At 38.9% G+C, this 18,721-nt stretch overlaps 1 protein-coding gene across 6 annotated transcripts in view; it reads right to left on the minus strand.

Annotated features, from left to right (window-relative positions):
- The window catches only part of MAPK10 (mitogen-activated protein kinase 10), a 197,380-nt gene that overhangs the window by 38,377 nt on the left and 140,282 nt on the right, over positions 1-18,721 (minus strand). For 4 of the 6 annotated variants that reach the window (XM_069781387.1, XM_069781349.1, XM_069781377.1 and 1 more), the window contains one exon: positions 2,183-2,365. The exons of 1 other annotated variant lie outside the window; for it this stretch is intronic. In XM_069781387.1, the coding sequence (XP_069637488.1) occupies positions 2,183-2,365 (183 nt within the window). Of the gene's footprint in view, positions 1-2,182; positions 2,366-12,114; positions 12,187-18,721 lie in introns of all 6 variants that reach the window. One more of the 6 variants, XM_069781359.1, reaches the window with a different exon arrangement.

An 18,721-nucleotide genomic window follows, 5' to 3' on the forward strand; every position in this document is an offset into this window, starting at 1 on the left:
TTAGTACAAAACAATCACTGCTTCCAGAGGAGGGTTAATTGGGTTAGTAAAGTAACAATGACACAACCCTTTTAGAGACTGTTTGTATGTACTTCTGCCCCATGCCTTGTTATAGCAAGAGTTCTTCAGTAATCATTTTAGGTCAGATTCATTAGGAAGGTGCCAACATCAGGGCTGCATACCATAAGCCCCCTAACAAGCTTCAATGAGATTTTACGTGTTGTACGCAGATTCCCTGTAGAGGGCTGAATAATATACCCAAGAAAAATGTGCTTGAGGTATCTGTATTATTGCCAGGATCAGAAAACAAAAGCTCGCATAATGAAGTCTAAAATCATGGCATTACTAAATCAAAGCCTGAAACTTACAGGTACTCTTACGATGGCTCAGAAAAACATCCAAACTTTTCTGTATGTTTTAAAGTTTTTCATCTAGCATGCTGGGAGGCATTAAATATTTTAGTGAGGCATAGGTACCAGGCTTATCTTCGGGCATCCCATTAGAAGCAATAATGTCAAATCTGTAGCCTGGGATCAACACATAATGGTAGGGAAGTGCCTGGAACTGCTGAAGTCTTGTTTGTCCCACATAACAAAGTTTAAATCAGTGGGACACATCATCCTTCCCTACAGAAATGCACTGCCTTATATATACATTGAGTTTTATGTTGCAACACTGATTTATTTTACCTGATAATATAGCCCATTGCGCTTATCAGGCCACAAACTCATCCTTCTGTTACCCAAACTGTTTTTACTGTTTGGAGTTTGTAACAAATATAATACCATCTAAACCCATGTAAAAAAAAATTGTAACAACATATATTTCTAGTATTACTATCAAGGTAGTGTTCTAAGCTCTTCCATGCTTAAAATTATTTTCTGTATAAATGAAAAAGAAAATGAAAGGAAAAAGAATGTAAAGAGATCTAAGTGCAAAAATATTATTAGGTATCTCATCAGACATGGGTGAGTAAAAGTGATACCTAACTAAACCATTAACATTACATTATGGTGGAATATTTAGGCAGGGCATGGGATGATACGATGACGCACAGGCAGAATTTTTTTAATGCACTGTTTCTTGTTTTGTGACTATATCTCGAAAACTGGCATTCAGTATGCTCAAATGCATGTGCTTCCCATATCCAAAAGATAACAGCACTGTTTCACAGCCATTTCTATTCATCAGCTCCAAATCCAAGAAAATTCCATTTTTCAGTTTTATTGTAGTAGGAGGATAAAATTCTGCATACACAAAAGCTTCTGCTCAGACCTTTCACTCCGCTCCCAGAGCTGAGACAGCAGCCTTGCTATGAAACAGGTGTTAATTGGAAGGGTATTCTGGGTAATGTAATGACATGCAAATTGCAAGCAATTGAAAACCATTACATGCCACCGTACTAAGTGGCCCCAAGTACTCAAGTGGTGCAGAACTGATACACAGTACAAGTTTGCAGGGATTCCAGAGCTGCGGTGAGAAATCCTTCCTATACTAAACACACATTAATCCCTCTTGCCAACTGAGGGTCAATGCCCTGTTCAAAGAAAACAAGACTTCAATATATGGATTAAAATCATTGCAACTTGTATTTTACAGGGGTATATCTAGTCACACTGTAATTAAGTTAGTGCTCTACTTCACATGTCCAAACAGACCCACAGCATTTTTCAAAAGAAGAAATCCACCCATAACAGATACTAAACCTCAGCTACATCAAGACCATTTTGGCTGACGTTGCTACTATCTTTCAATTGTCTAGAAAGGGTAGAGCTATGAGAGGCAGGCATCTGGCTGAACTGGTATTTTTCACCTAAAACAAAACAGTGCAAATGCTGAGATCTTCCGATGGAAGTTCTACTGTTCCTTTGTGTTTCAAGTTTAAGAATGAGGGTAAAGGAACACTTCAGTTCCTTGTGGTACATAAACATCACACAGAACACCACTGGGATATGCTCAACACATCAGTGACAATATATGTTCTCTTGGCTGCCCAAGCACCAGGGTCTCCAAAAGTCATTTCCAGAAGCTGCCTCTCAGCTGAACAAACCCCATGTAGTCATTCATCTCTGCAACTAACTGCATTACAAGGGAGTGCAACTAGAGAGAAGAAAAAGTGAAAAAAGCCCTTCATTGCATTGTAGCTGTTGACATGTGAACCATGTCCTTTTGTCAGACATACCTTTGAGTTTGTTGTGTTCCGAGTCAGCTGGGAAGAGAGAGTCTGGAAAAAGTTTGGGGAAAGTGAGGCCAGCGTACTTGGGTCTGTTCTCAACGTAGTTCCGTACCGTTGGCTGCAGCTTCTTCATGAATTCTGGACAGGGTGTTCCTAGCTGCTCAATAACTTTATTCCACTGATCAATATCTGAACATCAGTAGTTAAGGAAAACAAAATGCAAACCCCAGTGTAGTCTCCTGACATTTCTGGTTTAGTGTTCTCAGGGAATCCTCAGAGGCGTTTAACTCCCTCCATAACATCTTTACAGTCACTATCTTTTTTCATCATTATGCCTCCAGGTTCTACACCCTGCAAAGGGCAAAACTCTCTCACAACTATACTTACGTGAGGACACTGTGCAATCCTAAAACCACCACCACCATGGGAAAATACACTTCCTTGCTTTGGGTCAACACTTGTCACCATTTTTATTTTTAACTTGCAGTCCAATGACTTGCACTCCTTTCTTTTACATGCAGGTAATAGCCTCTATGTCACTTTGGCTACACGGGCACAGCAGGGAAGAATGACATGTTCACCTGCCCTCTCTATTCAGCCTGTAGAAAGCAAGACCCAGCTGGCTTAAAGGAGTTCCGCCCAGGACAGAAGTCACCTTCAACTCATCTGCTTTGCACTTGTATGTTTATTCTCTCCAATAACTTTATTGGTGCTAATTTTGCTAAAAACACCCAACCAGCAACCCCTCAAAAGCAATTTGTTTGATTTTATAAGTATGCACTGGGACTCATTTTCTATAGACACATGATGCCTCAGGTATAGACAGATGCTTCTCTTCAACTGCAAATGTGATGGCTACGTTGCTAAACCTGCTGACTAATAAGGCAGAGGCTCTCATGCTTAAAAAGAAACTGTACTACAGCAATTTGTACTGAGCTTTTTTTTGTGTGCGTGTGTTAATTTTTTTAGTTTTCTTGAGAGAACAATTAGGCATCTGACAGATGTTATGTAGCTCTTCTGGCCATGTCGAGAACAAGTGCCAAAAAAAAAATTATTAAGCAAAAGTCTGTAAAATCAGTACCATCTCTACATCACGCTGTCTAATTCACAGTCCTAAGAAGCTGATGACAACATTAAAAAGAAAAAAAAAAAGGAAGAGTATAGCAGCCATGGGTACATTGATGCTAAGAAACATGATGAAGGGAGTTTTGTTAAGAACATATTGGAAATAAAAAGCTTTTAAAAGACAAACATTCAAAGCATTTCAGCACCGACTTTTTTTTTTTTTTTTTTTTTTTTTAAATTTTTCTTCTAAGTTATTATGGTCATGAGTGTCGTAAGTGTGAAGTTTCCCAAATACTAAAGACAGTTCCTCACAATCTAGGAGAGAAATCAGGTCAACAGAATGAAGATAACAACAACAACAAAAAAAACCCCAACAACAACAACAAAGTCAGGCAAAACCCAGCTTTTTGGTGTAGTAGCAATTATCTGATTTTCAAAAAAGTGTTTTAGTTTAGACAAATGGAAACTTACTGTTTTCACATACCTTGAAAATTCAAGACAGACTTAATCTGGGTTCACCTGAACTGTCTTATTTGAACAAAAATAAGATAATTAATTTTAAAATTGCAGCTTTACTAATCAAAAGTGTTTAAAGGAATGAAAACAGTTTAAACATACGATTTAAGAATGATGAAACAGCATTTTGAATGGTTTTAATTTCAACTGAAAAAGGTTGCTAGAAATAGCAGTGGTCTGTGAAGTTTTTTCTGAATAACTTTCATTTTTTAAACTAAATCAAGGTTTTATGTAGAACAACCCCTCCTACACACACACTCCATAGGCTGTATGCATTGTGTTGTCCATGAAAAATATCTTTTCCTAAACAGAAAACTAAAGAATTGCAACAACAATGAAGTTATCCAAGACTAGAGCTGCTCAAAGGGCAGCCTGAATATTTCATTAAACATTTCATTAGAAAATAAAGCGTTTTGACATTTTAAACTTGTATTCAAGTTAACACACCTCACTGTTTGCTGGCTGGACTATTTCGGAAGCGGGTCTTTCTGAGGAACTTGAAAATATAGTGTGTAAATGCTTTGCAGAGAAGAACAAAGAATACAGAAATGAAGGTGCTGTTAGTTGTGCCAAGAGAAGCTAAATGGGTGAGAAAGCCAAGCTACAAAAGCATTACTGGAAGCATTACCTGTGCAGATTGAGTGAAGGTCATTTGATAAACAGGGAGGGCCAAATACAGGACTTGCTTCAAAACAGATGTCAGAAGTTTACGCTTGTACAGAGCAGGGTATCCATCTCTCAGGCATTTCATGAAGGCCAAAAAGTGAGAGATCTTTAGGATTACAAAATGTTGTGGGACTAGGACACATTGAGAGGGAAGATGCAGCAAGATGCTCGGGGTGTGTGTGATAAGGGAAAAAGAATTAAAAAAGATCTCAGAACAGGGCCTGCATGGTGGGAACCAGTGTCTATGGTGATGGAGAGGGGAGAAGGAGAATCCTCAGACAATGGGCCAGTGCCCGCCACACACATTTCTTCTAAGCTGATGGAAAGGCTCTCACTGAGAGACAACAGACAAGCAAGCTACCACCCGTGACTGGCAGACTTTAAGAGATGGAAGAAGCTTCATGAGTCATCAGTGCAAAGACAACAGCCAAGGCCAAGGGAGCTGGCAGAGCCACCATGTTCCACTGCTTGACTAGCCTTGATTTGTAGGAGGACAGCACTGGAGCTTTTGCAGCCCTGGCTTGCACCAAGGGCCAAAAATGTCAGGCTTTACGCCACAGCAATTTTGGAGACTGGTTTTGAGTAACTGAATGATCTGAATGGATAATTGTGCTTCTTTACTGTATTATTTCTGACTTACGTTGCTCAAAAACTGCCAAACCCCTTAAATAAAATATATTCATTTGCTCTTTATGTATCTATACACACACACACAAATTGGCCTGATGGAGCACCCAGGACCTGTTTTAGTCCTAATAATAGCAACAGCAAAACCACGCCCAGCAAGAGCAGGTGGAGACAGACCATTTTTCAGCCAGATGGACACATATTTTCTCTCTAGTATTGTTTCTCCACTTATCTAGGCCTTCCCAGCACTGGGTTATATTCTGAGGTCCAATACATGAAAATGTGCAAGAATGTAATAATGTTCTTGCTGAATACTGTTCCGGCTCTGTTTCATTGTTATGTTTTATACAGTCACTGGTTGTAATGCATCTGTGGTGCGTACCTGACGATGAGAGCTTGTACCCAACATGAAAAAAAAATCTGAGCTCTACTTATTGAAGCAAAGAGAAGAAGCTTTCTCTAGCTGGCAGTCAGAATTAAATTCAGCAATTCTGCAGAAAATAGATGTTACTATAGGACACTCCTTATGTGAATCAAAACCTACTGTAGGTTACATTAACCAATGAGTGATTGTGACTATAGATGTTATTTGCACACCAACTGAAAAAAATGGTACTATGAGTTAACGATCACATAACTCTAACAGAAATTTCCCAGGCTAAACAAGATTAACCTGTATTTGAGTGAAAAAAACCTAAAGGAAGAAAATCTTCTGCTAACAGAAAACCCTGTTTTTCCCCTTGAAATTAAGTAAATATTGGACAGACTGGAAGTTGGAAAGAATTACAACCCAAAGCTCTGGAAGATGATGAAATGTCTGCTTTAAAGCTATTTGAATGACCTCCACTGTCCCTTGCCCCAAATAGGATCAAGGAAAATGTGTCAACTGTATACAATAGCATCTGTATGACTTAAGAGAGAAGAAGGGATCTAACCTGGATTTATTAGTTTGTCCCTGACACTAACACTAGCATTTTTACTAACATTAAGATGGCCATACAAAGTTACAGCAAAGAAACTTAAGTACTTAAGAAAATAGTTATAAAACAGTTCTAAAGAAAATCGTTCTAAAATAGGTATCTTTTGAATGAAGATTTATCACTGAGGCTTCAGGTTGCCTCAAGCTTCCCAACCACCTTTTCTCTTTGCACTCCAATACTGTCTTAAGGATTGTTCTCCTTTGCTTTCTAATTACTTGGTTATTTACTTGGAAAATAACTAGAATCTGAACTGCAGATTAAGAGACATACTTTTCTAAAGCTAATGCACAAAATTTCTAATGGGAAAATAATATTTTCAGTGCACAATGAAGTATTTCTATTGGAAAAATCAGATTTCACAGTCAAGTCATCTATTTAGAGGTACAGGCTGAAAGTTCACCATTACTTCTGTTTCTCTTGCCATTGATGCAATGTGCGCATTGATGCAATGTATTTCAGAAGTGTGAATTAAGGACCACTGTTCTGTTCCCTCAGTTGGCCTGCAGGCTTCAGTTACATTACATTTCTGCAAATATTCAAACAACTAAGGAAATGGAGCTTGGCTATAAGGGAAAACTTAAAATACTTCTCTGTCTCAATCAGAAAATATTAAAAGCATTTCTACAGTTGCATAAATTAACAGCTTGTGATTAAAAAATGAAATTTAGACAACAAATTGCTGTCTCTGTACTTAAGCTAGCTAGCCTCAAAACGGTATAAGTTTTCTTTTTCCTTCTCATGTTATGTCTGTGTAAATAACTTTTTTTTTTTGAGTGAAGGATTATATTTTCTTATGTTTAACACCAAGGTTTTGCAGGAGGAGATACTGTTTGCAGTAGGATGTTTTAGTTCTACTGCAATACAGATAACAACATATGATAAAGCATGTATAGTTAAGTCCATTCATTCTTCTCTGGTAGTCAGAAACCTGTCAGTGCTCAGCTGTTTAACCTTTAGCAATAACTTACTGTAATCGTTCACATTTCTTTTCCTGAAAAGTGGGGAGAAGAATCTCCTGTTGTAAATCTCACAGCCCACCGATGATCACCAGAGACTCATCATTGCTTTTCCACACTACTCCAAAGTGTGGCTGTGCTAGAAAAGCCTCTTCCTAAAATCCTCCTCAAACAGTATCTGTGGACTGTGATTTGGAGAACACAAGTAATTCTGCCAAAATGCTTGTTTATTTGGAAATGTGCTGGACGGTGGTAGTGATGGTGGGGAATCATGCTTCCCTGCCTAGCATACCGGACTCCACTTTCTTCACCTATTAAGCAGCACATCTACACTAGCTTTACTGCACGGGAGGAGGATTTGCTCTTTCTGGCTAAACCTGCTTCCTCTGGAGATGATTAGGACTAGGGCATGTCAAATCTTGCTTTTGTTAAGGTAGACACAAGGAAAACAAAATGGACGCGGAGCTCTTCCTTCATAACAGGCAGGGTAAGTTCATCTCTTTTCAATCTCAAAATCTTAAGGGAACCACCTTTCTGATAGTTTTCTCCTTAAATGTGCATGTTCCAGCAATGAAAACTAACTGCGTGGCTTCAGGTACAAATTTTTGATGCTCCTAACTTGTCAAAATTAGAATAATTACTATGAGCACCTCTGTATTTCCCTCCCCAACACCAAATTGTCACACGAGCTGTAAAGTTGATAGCTCAACTAATTTTCATTTTTTTTGATTGGACTTTTTTTTTTTTTTTAAACAAATCTGTTAATATAAACCAAACTAACCACCTTCACTGTGGGAGACATCAGTGTCAGATACATATTTTTTCCACAGTCCCATAATTTACATACTGATGTCAATACAATTTACAAAAAACACAAAGGAATTGAAAACACTAGCATCTGACAAGACAGCAAGTGCAGAGCATTTTCTGTGCCAAGGTTAACGCTTTGAGAAGAATGTGGCATTTGTAAAAATTAGACCGTAACAGAAAATATTTTGCAACTTTACAGTAGTTGCTATTTATATGCTATAATAGAATATGTGGTGATAATAAAAATAACAGCACATAAATAAAATTACTTCAAAATATTACCATTGATCATTCAGAAGTTAGGAGATAGCAGTGTTAGTTGTGTAGCTGTCATTAACCCTTTGGATGCATATCTATGATGGTATCTTCACTAAAATTTTCAACTGCTACTTTTTTTAGCTTGCACTTCATTCAGTTGCTGAGCATCTTTGCTTACACAGCAGCAAGCATCAGTGCTTAGTGGGTAGTCTAGATCTGCAGCTCAGGATTGCAATCTTGCCCTTGGATATGTATTACCATTTCCCTTGTGGATGTCTCCTCAACATTGCAGTACTGACTTAATACTCCAGGCTGTTACTAGGCTTCTAGAACTTTCTGTTGTGATACACTTCTATCTTTGTAACATGTACAGCTGGACGCATGATGATCATGTACCTAGCCTAGCAGGCAGCCTATAAACATTAGTATTATTAAGTAAATTCTAAATTAATTGTAAAACTGTGCATAAAACACCCATACCCCAATCTCTGTCACATGCATAACATGACTGCAGTTGTAGAATAAGGCTCTGTAAGTGACACCTTGTATGGCCATCTGTGATTTATACTAAGAGAAGCTGACATCATGCTAACCTCACATCTCTCTACTGAATATATACTTGTCTCTCAAAACTGTCTCTCTAAGCACTCCCAACTACAGAATTTAAAGGCACATCCTTCCTTGTCTGCCCGAAATGCATTCGGCAGTTTAAAAACAAAATAAATAAATTTAAAAATCTATGTATAACTACCACGTTCACAGCTCAGCAGAGGACTAAGGCACCTTGTTAACTCCTTCAGATCATCTATGCAGTGGTGAGAAAAGAGTAACAGTCTCCCTCGTAAAATTTTGAGAACACATGGAACAAGAATCAAGTCACAGGTACAGTCAGCTTTCCAAATTGCTCCTGAGGCAACACAACAAACCACGTTGCCGTTTTCTCCTTGCTTAAGGCACAAGTATATCCAAGCTTCTTGATAATAGTTTCTCTGTAAGCAGAACTACTGCTGTCAACCTTGAAAAGAAGTTTCATATAACATTAAAAAAAAAAAAAAGCTTTAGCTCGCAATTAACAGCATTGTGAGCGTACATCAAAAATGGTAGAGAAATAGTAAAATAGTAAAATTTCAAGGATAAGTAAAGACTGTGGGAATTTTGGACACTGCAAAGCATTCACTCACAATTGGATTTTAAAAAAGAACAGAGGTGAACTCTGTTCTCAGCTCCACCCAAGCGACTTCAGTGAATTCAAATGAATTGCAGGAGTGGAACAGAGCTGCAGCCTAGCTAAGCACTCCACTCCACACTTACTCAAAGGCATTTCCTATTTTTCTGCTTGTGAATTTTCCACGACCATGTAAGATGGATCTATTTTGCTACAGAAGTTGTTTCAGTTAGCTGAACAGACCATTTAGTTCTGTAAACAGAAACAATATCAAATGACCTATACTCCTTAACTGCTGGAAAATGGCAAATAGTAAATTTTGCAGTCAAATATATGACTGACAGTGCATTTCTCATGAATATTCAATCTTTCAGTTTCAAAACTGCTTTCCACTGTTATTTATGCATAAAAATTGGCACAAATTAGCATTAAATACTCTTCAAGTAACAGTGTGGTTGTGAAATGAAGCACTGTCTGTGAAGAAAAAACTGCTGATAAATTCAGATACACTGCCAGTCTTAACCCATTTTACACCCGTTTTATGTCAGAGGAAGCTTTTTTTTTTAAGAAACAGATTTCTAATTACTCTTGCTCCTTCCACACTTAACATCCTTAAGTATGCTGCCCTCAAGCTCTTAGGGCTCGTAGTCCCTGCTGATGGAATTATACAGGTGCCCAACTCCATCACACGTCTGAAGAAATAATCTTTTTTACAGAAACACTAAGTATTTTCTATGCAGATTTAAGGAAGAAGATGCCATGAGGTCATCAATCTCAGCAGGCTGGGTCTGCCCTTGCAACTTTCTGACTCGTTTTCAGCTGCACAGACAGGCACAGGAGCAAGAAGTGCTGAACCCCTGCCAGCAGCTGTTCAGCAGCAGGGGAGAGGTAGTGAGGGGTGGGTTTGGAGGAGAGGTGGCTTTGAGGAGGATGCTCAGCGGCCTGAAAGAAAGCAACAGCATCGTTCTCTGTTCACGGAATAGACATTCATGGAACAGCAGAAGAAAAGCAGAGCAGTACATAAAACACAGTGCAAATTTAGTAAGGTATTATAAATACAAATGAAGAAAGTGAACTCGATTACAGAACAATCCCAAACGAATCAGCAGCTGGTAATGCCAATTTCTGTGGGGTTATCACAATAATAAACAGCACATAATGGTTTAATTATAGAGGCTTTGTGTGATTTCTTTTTAACAAGTATGCATCTGTGTCAAAGAAACTAGTTTTTGAAGCACTATATAAGATATGTTCAATTCTTTTTGTACTTACTTGGGGATTTCTTTAAATGATATCTTACAAAACATAAGTCTATTAACAGAAAAACAGTTCTGACTACAACACTGAACTATGCTAACCCCCATGCTTAAATTTCTCACTCCACATTTACAGAAAACACAAGCACAGCCTGGGCCAAATCCTCATGGAGCACAAATATGTGCTAATGACTTACATGAACACATAGAAGGGAAAGGTTTACTTTCACATATGCAGATGAGATGTGCTCCAGATCATATGAAAACACATGGGAATTTTAGCATTCATTTCAGTATGCATATGCTCATCCAACATTTTGGACAAAACACAAATCAGAATCTTACTAGACAAGGCTATGAAAATATTAATGATATCATTGCCTACTTTCATTTCTTTAATGCCCTTCAGATATTACTTTTTCCACATTTTAATCAAAATATTGAACCCTTTAAAGTGTGAATGAGGCCAAAAATGAAGTGCTAAACTGAATTAGTAAGTATGTGTGTATATATATATATACACACATACACACATATATATAGCGTACACGCACATATGTTCAGAGAAAGTTACATAAAAATGAATAATGCCTGGAAACTCTTCTGTCATCTATGCACAGAGTTTAAATTAGAAGGAAAACTCATACACAGGTCATCTCCATTTCTCATTTGCGTAATCCTACGGACCATGAATCACTGGAGTCAGACCAAGCATGTATGGAGCTCAGTTGCTGTTGTACACAAGAAGAAACCACTTTTTCAATCTGATACATAATAGAGTATATATCAAAGCTTTAATAAAGCATCAAATCAAGTAAGAATTATGGCTGCCTCAATCCTGAATGCAGAATGGTCTCTAAGGAAAACGTACATATACCTAGTCTGCTTGGACTGCTTGTCCATTGATTTAATGCATTTATCTATAAATCACTTCTTGTTGATGTCAAAAATACATTCTGCTTTCACATAACAACTAAATGTACTTAAACAAAGGATGACAGACTGAAGTCCCCTACAACAGTTTCCAAGGAAATTCCCAGCCTTTTTAGTCATCAAATTGCTACTAAGTGAAGTGATAATTTTAGTCTTGGGAAGCAGAAGTTGTCCCCAAACTGAAACCATTTGCTACTTTCCTATTTCAGTACCACTTGCAGAGCAAACAAATAAGCATTTCTAAAAGTCATGTTCGAGTTAATCATACCTTCTTCCTAAAATGCAGAACCTCTTACATGCCATCCTGATGTAAACAGTGACTTGTGCCTACCATGCTACAACCTGAACTTAAAAAACCTGTCATTTATGAACCACGCCACCCCCTCCCAAATTAATAAAGAGACATTTATAACAACAAAACTAAAAACAAGTGGTCACTGGCTGCAGAAAGTGATTCTGATGAACCATGTTGGAAGTTGTTTTCCATCTCCTTACACTATAGTCACTGCAGTTTCCACCTAAGGCTTTTACTGAGAGGCAGTAACTGTTGATTGACATTTTGGTTTGCAAGGATTTTGCAGTGGGACTTAACCCAGCTCTTTAGGTACAGTGCAAATGTATGTCAGCACTAGTCTAGCAGGAAGGGGCTGGAGGGGAAAGGGTTGGAATTACCTACTGAGACCAAAACGGCCGCTAGGAAGGATACGATCAGTGCCAGGAAACAACACAGCACCTTTAATCATTTCTCCCATGATGCACCCTACTGACCACATGTCAACTGAAAACAAAAATGAAATGAAGGTAAACAAGAAAACAGGAACAGAACAACAAATAAATGAGAAGACTTATCCAATCATGCTATATAGCACAGAGCCTGCAGCCCACACCGCAGACACAGACCTGCCTTTCACTCTCTGCAGCTGCTTTTCTGCTTGAGCGTGTAAGTTTCATGACAACATAGCAGGTCTGAGAAAAATCAACTCCAACAGTTTTCTTTACCCCAGTGTGGATGAAAGACAATACTATTAAATACAGAAAACCAAGTGAGACCCACGGCTGGCTACTGTGTCATAATACAACTTTGTAACTAAAATTTACCAATTAATTCAGTCTTTTTTAAGTTTTCATTTGCATTCATTACCTAGGTTTATACTGCTTTGTATTGTAAATGAATGCTGGTCTCTGTATGCAATGAGGATATGCAAATTGCCTTTCCTTCATCCTTTCAGTTACCAGAGATCCATGCTTATTTTCACAAGCTGCACTGCCAGAAGCCACAAAAGGAACTTGGGTCCTTGTGAAGACATATCCACCTCTTATTCAGGGGCATAAACAGAATTCGTTGAGATTATTCAACTCTAATAATGCTTGCTTTAGAGCCTGTTGGCTCACTTCCATTGAATCTCAGTGAAGCCAGCAGTCCATAATAGGGGTCTTGAGAATCTCATAAGATTTCCATTTGCTGTGATAGGAAATGGTGATTTCTAAATAGGACAGTTGAGACATAGAAGGACTAAGCTGTACCTTCTGCATCGAAATTCAGAGCAAACTGGGGGACTATTTACCTCGTACAGAGAACAGCAGCTCAGCTGGGTCAAACAAAGCTAACCACAATTTACACTGGAACATGAGAGGAAAATCAGACTCCTTATATGCAGTATAGGATCAAGGTGGCATTTTCCCCCATACCAATACCATGAAACCACATTACCTCTGCTGTCCTTGCTCTATGATAAGTCATAGGGCATGGAAGCAAGAAAAGGGACAGACTGGTCTCCCAGGGCCAGAAACTGTGGGAAAAAAATGAAAGCATCATGCTGCTTGGTTAAATTTACTCCTATAATTTCATATTGAGCAACAGTTTAAAGTGGATTTGACTTTGAAGGCAAATGCCCTATATGTGGAAATCTTTACATGCCTGGGTCTAAGGTTCCCTGTTGCTTTATTTAGCATATGAAAAGCTTCATCACTACACAATAAATAAATCAATAAAAAAACAAATAAATAAAAGGCTACTTGTTTGGAAGCAATAAGCAAACCTAGAGATGCGAATTATTGCTGCTTTCATCACAAGCTAAATGTCATGCAAAATATCAGGAAAAGATAGAGCAAGCAGTTGTTTGTTCATCTGTTATTAATTCCTTTTTATTTTCAGAGGCTGCCTTCTGACGTTACTGCTCTATGCTGTGCTTAAGAGCAAACACAGAGAAGTTGAACTAGTGACTTACTAAACTGTAAACTGTGTAAAGTAGAGATGATTATTCTCCTCCACTCCTGAGGTTTTGGGAAGGAAGCTCTTTGAAAATTTCCAAATCAGAGGAAGCAAAGATGAACATCTGAATATAAGCAACATCCAAAGAGAAAAAAACTGTGCCTTCTTGACTGCTGCCTCTTTTTCCTCTCCTGAGCCAATTAGAAATAAGTCAAATTGGAACCCAGAATTTCACTGAGTGTTTAAGAAAAGTAGTTAGTTGGAGATTAGGAGTTTCAGCATATACAGCAGCAGCTGCAGAAGCCCCGGTTAAGGCACCAAGACTCATGCAAAGCTCAGTAAGGGACTGCAGTACAGAGACCTAAGCCTCAGTCCTCAGTTTCACTTAGTCTAACATCAATCCAGATGTAGTCTGAGTAATTTCAGTCAGAACAGCATCACAAACACTAACAAACCACAACCTCTAAACATTTGTACCCAACTCCAAAGCACTGAAAACTTACATTTGGTTCAAGATTTTTTCCGAATGCAAGATATTCACAAAGACTGGCAATGCTCCACCAACACACGGAATATCCCTAAGCTTTAATCAAATGCAGGCTAACTTATAGCCACAGAGACCTCTGCATGACTCTAGGTAAAAATTCAGTTTTAGCAACTATTTGCCTTGATGTTTTAGGATCACATGAAACAGTGTTAAGGAATTAAACCTACAACTTTTCATGACTCTCTGAAGTGAAATTGCTGAGATGTGGGCAGCCCTTGGTGAGAAGCCTCCTCTCCATTAGAATACCTGTGTCCTGGATTACTAGTAGTAGGCGATTTTTAATTTATTCAAAATCTCTACAAACCAGATCATTGCACAGAGATGCTCTGAAATGCATTCTTGAGTGTGTACATATACTTCAAAATACGAGTAAGTTTTCTAAGGACACCAAATGTCTCCCTGGCATAGCCACACTGAATAGATGTCCACCACAAACCACATAGCAAGTGTTTTCCTGAACAAAGGAAATATTTCACTCATACAGCAAATGTTAACCTCTGGGCCACCTCCTGGTTCTGATTCCATGCCAAACAGTTAAGAAATACCCTCTACAGTGATTGTGCCAGGGCTGTCTTGCAAAACATTTGGGGAATGAATCTGTCCTCCACAGGAACCTCCAAAATCTCCCCAGGAGGTTGAATAGAGCCTGGGGAGGCTGAACAGAAGTTGCTCTGTTGCCACACATGCATGCCCCCCAAAACTTCCTGTGTCCTGGGGAAGCAGTCTGGTCTGGCTGCTGACACAGCCCTTCACAGGGAAGGTGACCAGAAGAGATGGTGAGGAGAGAAGGGAGAATTGGGATGGAAGAACATGAATATGACATCTGTTCCTCTTTGTGTTTTAGTCTCACGTACCTCCTGACCCAAATGAGTGCTTGCTCACCCTTCCAGGTTTCAGATTCCCTTCAGCAAAGGTGCAGAAGGATCAGGAATTGTAGAACTAGGCAAAGATGTTTCTATATGGAAAGGACCCAAGCTAACCTTCCATGGACACCTCCCTTGTAACTCAGCTGTGGATGCAATTTCCTTTCCTGTTTCTGCAGAAGATTGCTCCTACCATGCTGGATGAACTGGAAAAAGCATGGGTGACACTCTGATACTGAAGACACCATATCTTGTTTCCTTCCTCATTCCTTCATAATGGCCCTGCATTCTCCTCCTGCCAAACTGCAGGTTCTCTGGAACTTGACAAAACACAATGAAATGGAGCCCGTAAGGAAAATCTGCAACTGCTCTTGCTAAAACTCCTGCTGAGGTGGCTCTTCAGACCTGCACTCAGTAAGGTCCGGTTTTCATTCAGTAAAAATCATGACATTCAAATTAAAATTCATAAAATGCATGCTACAGGAAACTCTGGAGACCAGAGATGCAGGTGCAGCCAAACGAGCTTTGCTACCTTTCCCAAACTCATGGGCTAGCTCACACTTTCTCTTTCTGCCCAGAGCATTAGTGAGAATGCCAAACATTCACATTTGTAATAGCTCCTGTTTTAGTGATGCAGAAATCACCCTTCTGCAAGCTGAAAAGAGATGATCATGTCCTGAAAACTGACTTGGGAAGACTATGATAGACATATTAATGAAGTAAATCATGATACCCTGATTTTATTTGTGTAACTGTAGGCCAAAATATTTAGCACACAGTGTTGCTTCCCAGTTGCTGAGGTGCAAACTCTAGTAAAATTTCAAGGCAACTGAGCATGCCTTTCACAACACAGTGAGCTTCTCTCTTCAAATCCTCCTAAAACAGAAAGACACCTTGCTTGGTAGGACCTCCCTTTACCTCTATCTCTGTTGTTGAGTGCTCCTGCAGACCTGCACTGAGGTCTGCTCTGAAGAACCATTTCTAGGCCCTTACTTTTGAATTTTCAGGAAGAAAAATACAGCAGTCTGTATTGGACACTATACCTTGCTTTTACAGGGTTTTCTGTTACTTCTATGGAATAAAAAAAGGACATGGTTTATAAAAATACTTAGTAATTCTTGGTAATACATGGGCAAAGCTGCTTTTTTTCACAAGCTCCAGACAGCACAGCTACAAAGGCTTCAGACTGCCAATGCCAAGGAAAGTTTGTGAGGCACAGCACTCCTAATGACAACTGTGAAAATGGCTCAAACACTTGAAAAAGATTAAAAGTCTCCCAAACCTTTCCTGCCCTCAATTCTGTCTAAATCATGGCAAACTCCCAGTTTTGTGACATTCCGATCTCAGGATCTCACTGAGATACCAAAACCCTTCCCTTCATGCTTGTATTTATTATATGCATGGATTTCAACATGTTTTAATGAGTGCTCAGCAAGTATCAGCTCAATCCATTAAGATTTCCTCAGAAAGTCTTTTCCTCTCTAATTTGAAACACCACTTTCCATTAAGGTTTTATTAAAACCTTAATACTTCTCAGTAACAGTAATAGGGTTCCAAAGTGTTTAAATATTTTATTATTGACTTCTAAGTTACTACCTGCAACTGAAGCTGCAAAACACTGTAGAGTACAGCTACTCTCCTGACAGATTCTATATGGAACTGAAAGGGAGTTGCCACAATTTTACAAGTGTGATGCTTCAAACCAACGTATGAATTTCGCTCTTTTTCTTTTAAACTTTCTGTGAGTTCCAAACTAATATGCATCATGCCTTCTTATGACACAGCTGAGCCATCAGTCTCTGGGATTCGGACTAGCAGGTATTCACCTTCATTTGGCATAGACAGAATTGATCTGCAGGAGACAGGCAGGTGCCAGAGCCTGGCCCACCTGGAAAAATGCAGAAGGACATAAGAATTGCATCCAAATCTTTGCTCTTCCTCAGAGGTTGCAGTGCCAAACAAGTGCTGAAAACCTATTGTTTTTCCTTGGGAATTCAAGCTCCACTGTCCCTTTCAGCACACCAGAGCTTGCAAAGGGACTGGAAGGGATGTCACAGGATGTTAAGAGGCACATATATATTAAGAAAAGGCCATGGGAATCCTGAGATGCAAGCTCAAGAATGAGCAGAAGCACAAGGAATGACTCATGCCCTTCCTTGTCTCCCATTTTCTTTTGAATATAACTATATTAAAAAATCATTGCAGTAAGAGAGACCTTTGGAGAATCTCACCAAGGAACATGAAACACACTCCACTGCATCTAACAGACAGTAACATTTAAAACATGTTTTGCAGATCCTGCAGTTGCTAGGTTCAGACCCTCTTTTTAGCATAATTTAAAATTTGACTTTGAAATATCTATTCCCAGGTCTTAAAGAGTATTCAAGCACACTGATTTTACTTCTTCCAGCAGGAATCCCACAGGTAGTCTCTCCTCCTATAATACAAGCAGATTAGCATATCATTTAAGTATACTTACATATTTTCATATCTGATAAATGATATGTGATTTTGAGTGTGTTCCAGTCCTCTACTTTGATCCTGACCAAATACCTACATGCTCTTGACAAAAGACACTTCAGTACTGTTTTGTCCACAAGTTCTAAATTCTCTGCTCAACTGTACCAGTGAAACTCAGCTCAAATTACTAGAGTTGCCATCAAGCAAAAGCTGATTAATGGCATAGAAAGGAGAAAGGATTAAAAAAAAAAAGGGGCGGGGGGGGCAACTAACTTGCCTTGGCTGAAATTCGTATGAGGCAGCAGTAGGTGTAGCTTACGTACCTCAACACTTGGCCACTTTTAGAGCTGCATATTCAGACCCATGCTGAAGATCTTTAAAGTGAGTATTGGGAACCGAGCAATGGATCATCTTCATTGTAGCAGGTGGAATCCACTCCAAACGCCACAGGGATAACAGACAGCATGGGGCTCTTATACTAAATGCAAACTGCACTATAAACTGCTAGAGTATACATATCTGAATTAAAAAAGAAAGAGAAGAATGGCAACAGCCAAATCGTCTTCATAGCCACACTGAAGTCTCTGAGACAGATCTCATTTCATATGAGCAAACTTCCCCCGATAAAATCATCATAATTCAAACTCTTGGTATATTCTCAGAAAAAATCCTAAATCCAAACCCAAATACCATATACCCAGGGAGGAATCATTCAGCTGAACAAAATCCAAACTTAGCCATCAATGCCATCATAGCTAACAGACACTTAAGCAGCAGGCTAATGTGTACTAGCTGATCCAACCTGGAGAACCAGGTCAGCCACTCTTAATAGTCTCTTTTAAATAATCCTGATGCTAATTGTTGTTTTTGGTTTTTTTTAAAATACAAAACAAGCCTTAAGAAAAGGCTACTGGGAACATGAAAAACAGCAGACTGCACTAAACAAAAGTGCAGATTTTTTATTATACCAAAGTTTAAGAAAACCCCCAACATGCACTCAAAACACTAGGATTATATCCACTTATAAATGCAGATCATAATTCAAATGCAAAGACAAATTCTGCTAATGAGTGGTGGAAAGGCAACATCTTTTCCTGAAAGACTTTCTTGATTCAAAATTTTCTCCCCAAGGCAAGCAATTTTCTTCCATATAAATTCCTGGGAAAATACAATAGAATACTCTGTTAGGTGTCAGAGAACATCTCTTAATCCCACCGCTCTCAAAGATGGC

Source organism: Haliaeetus albicilla, chromosome 1 (assembly GCF_947461875.1).
Source record: "Haliaeetus albicilla chromosome 1, bHalAlb1.1, whole genome shotgun sequence".
In the NCBI taxonomy this organism is placed as follows: Eukaryota; Metazoa; Chordata; class Aves; order Accipitriformes; family Accipitridae; genus Haliaeetus; species Haliaeetus albicilla.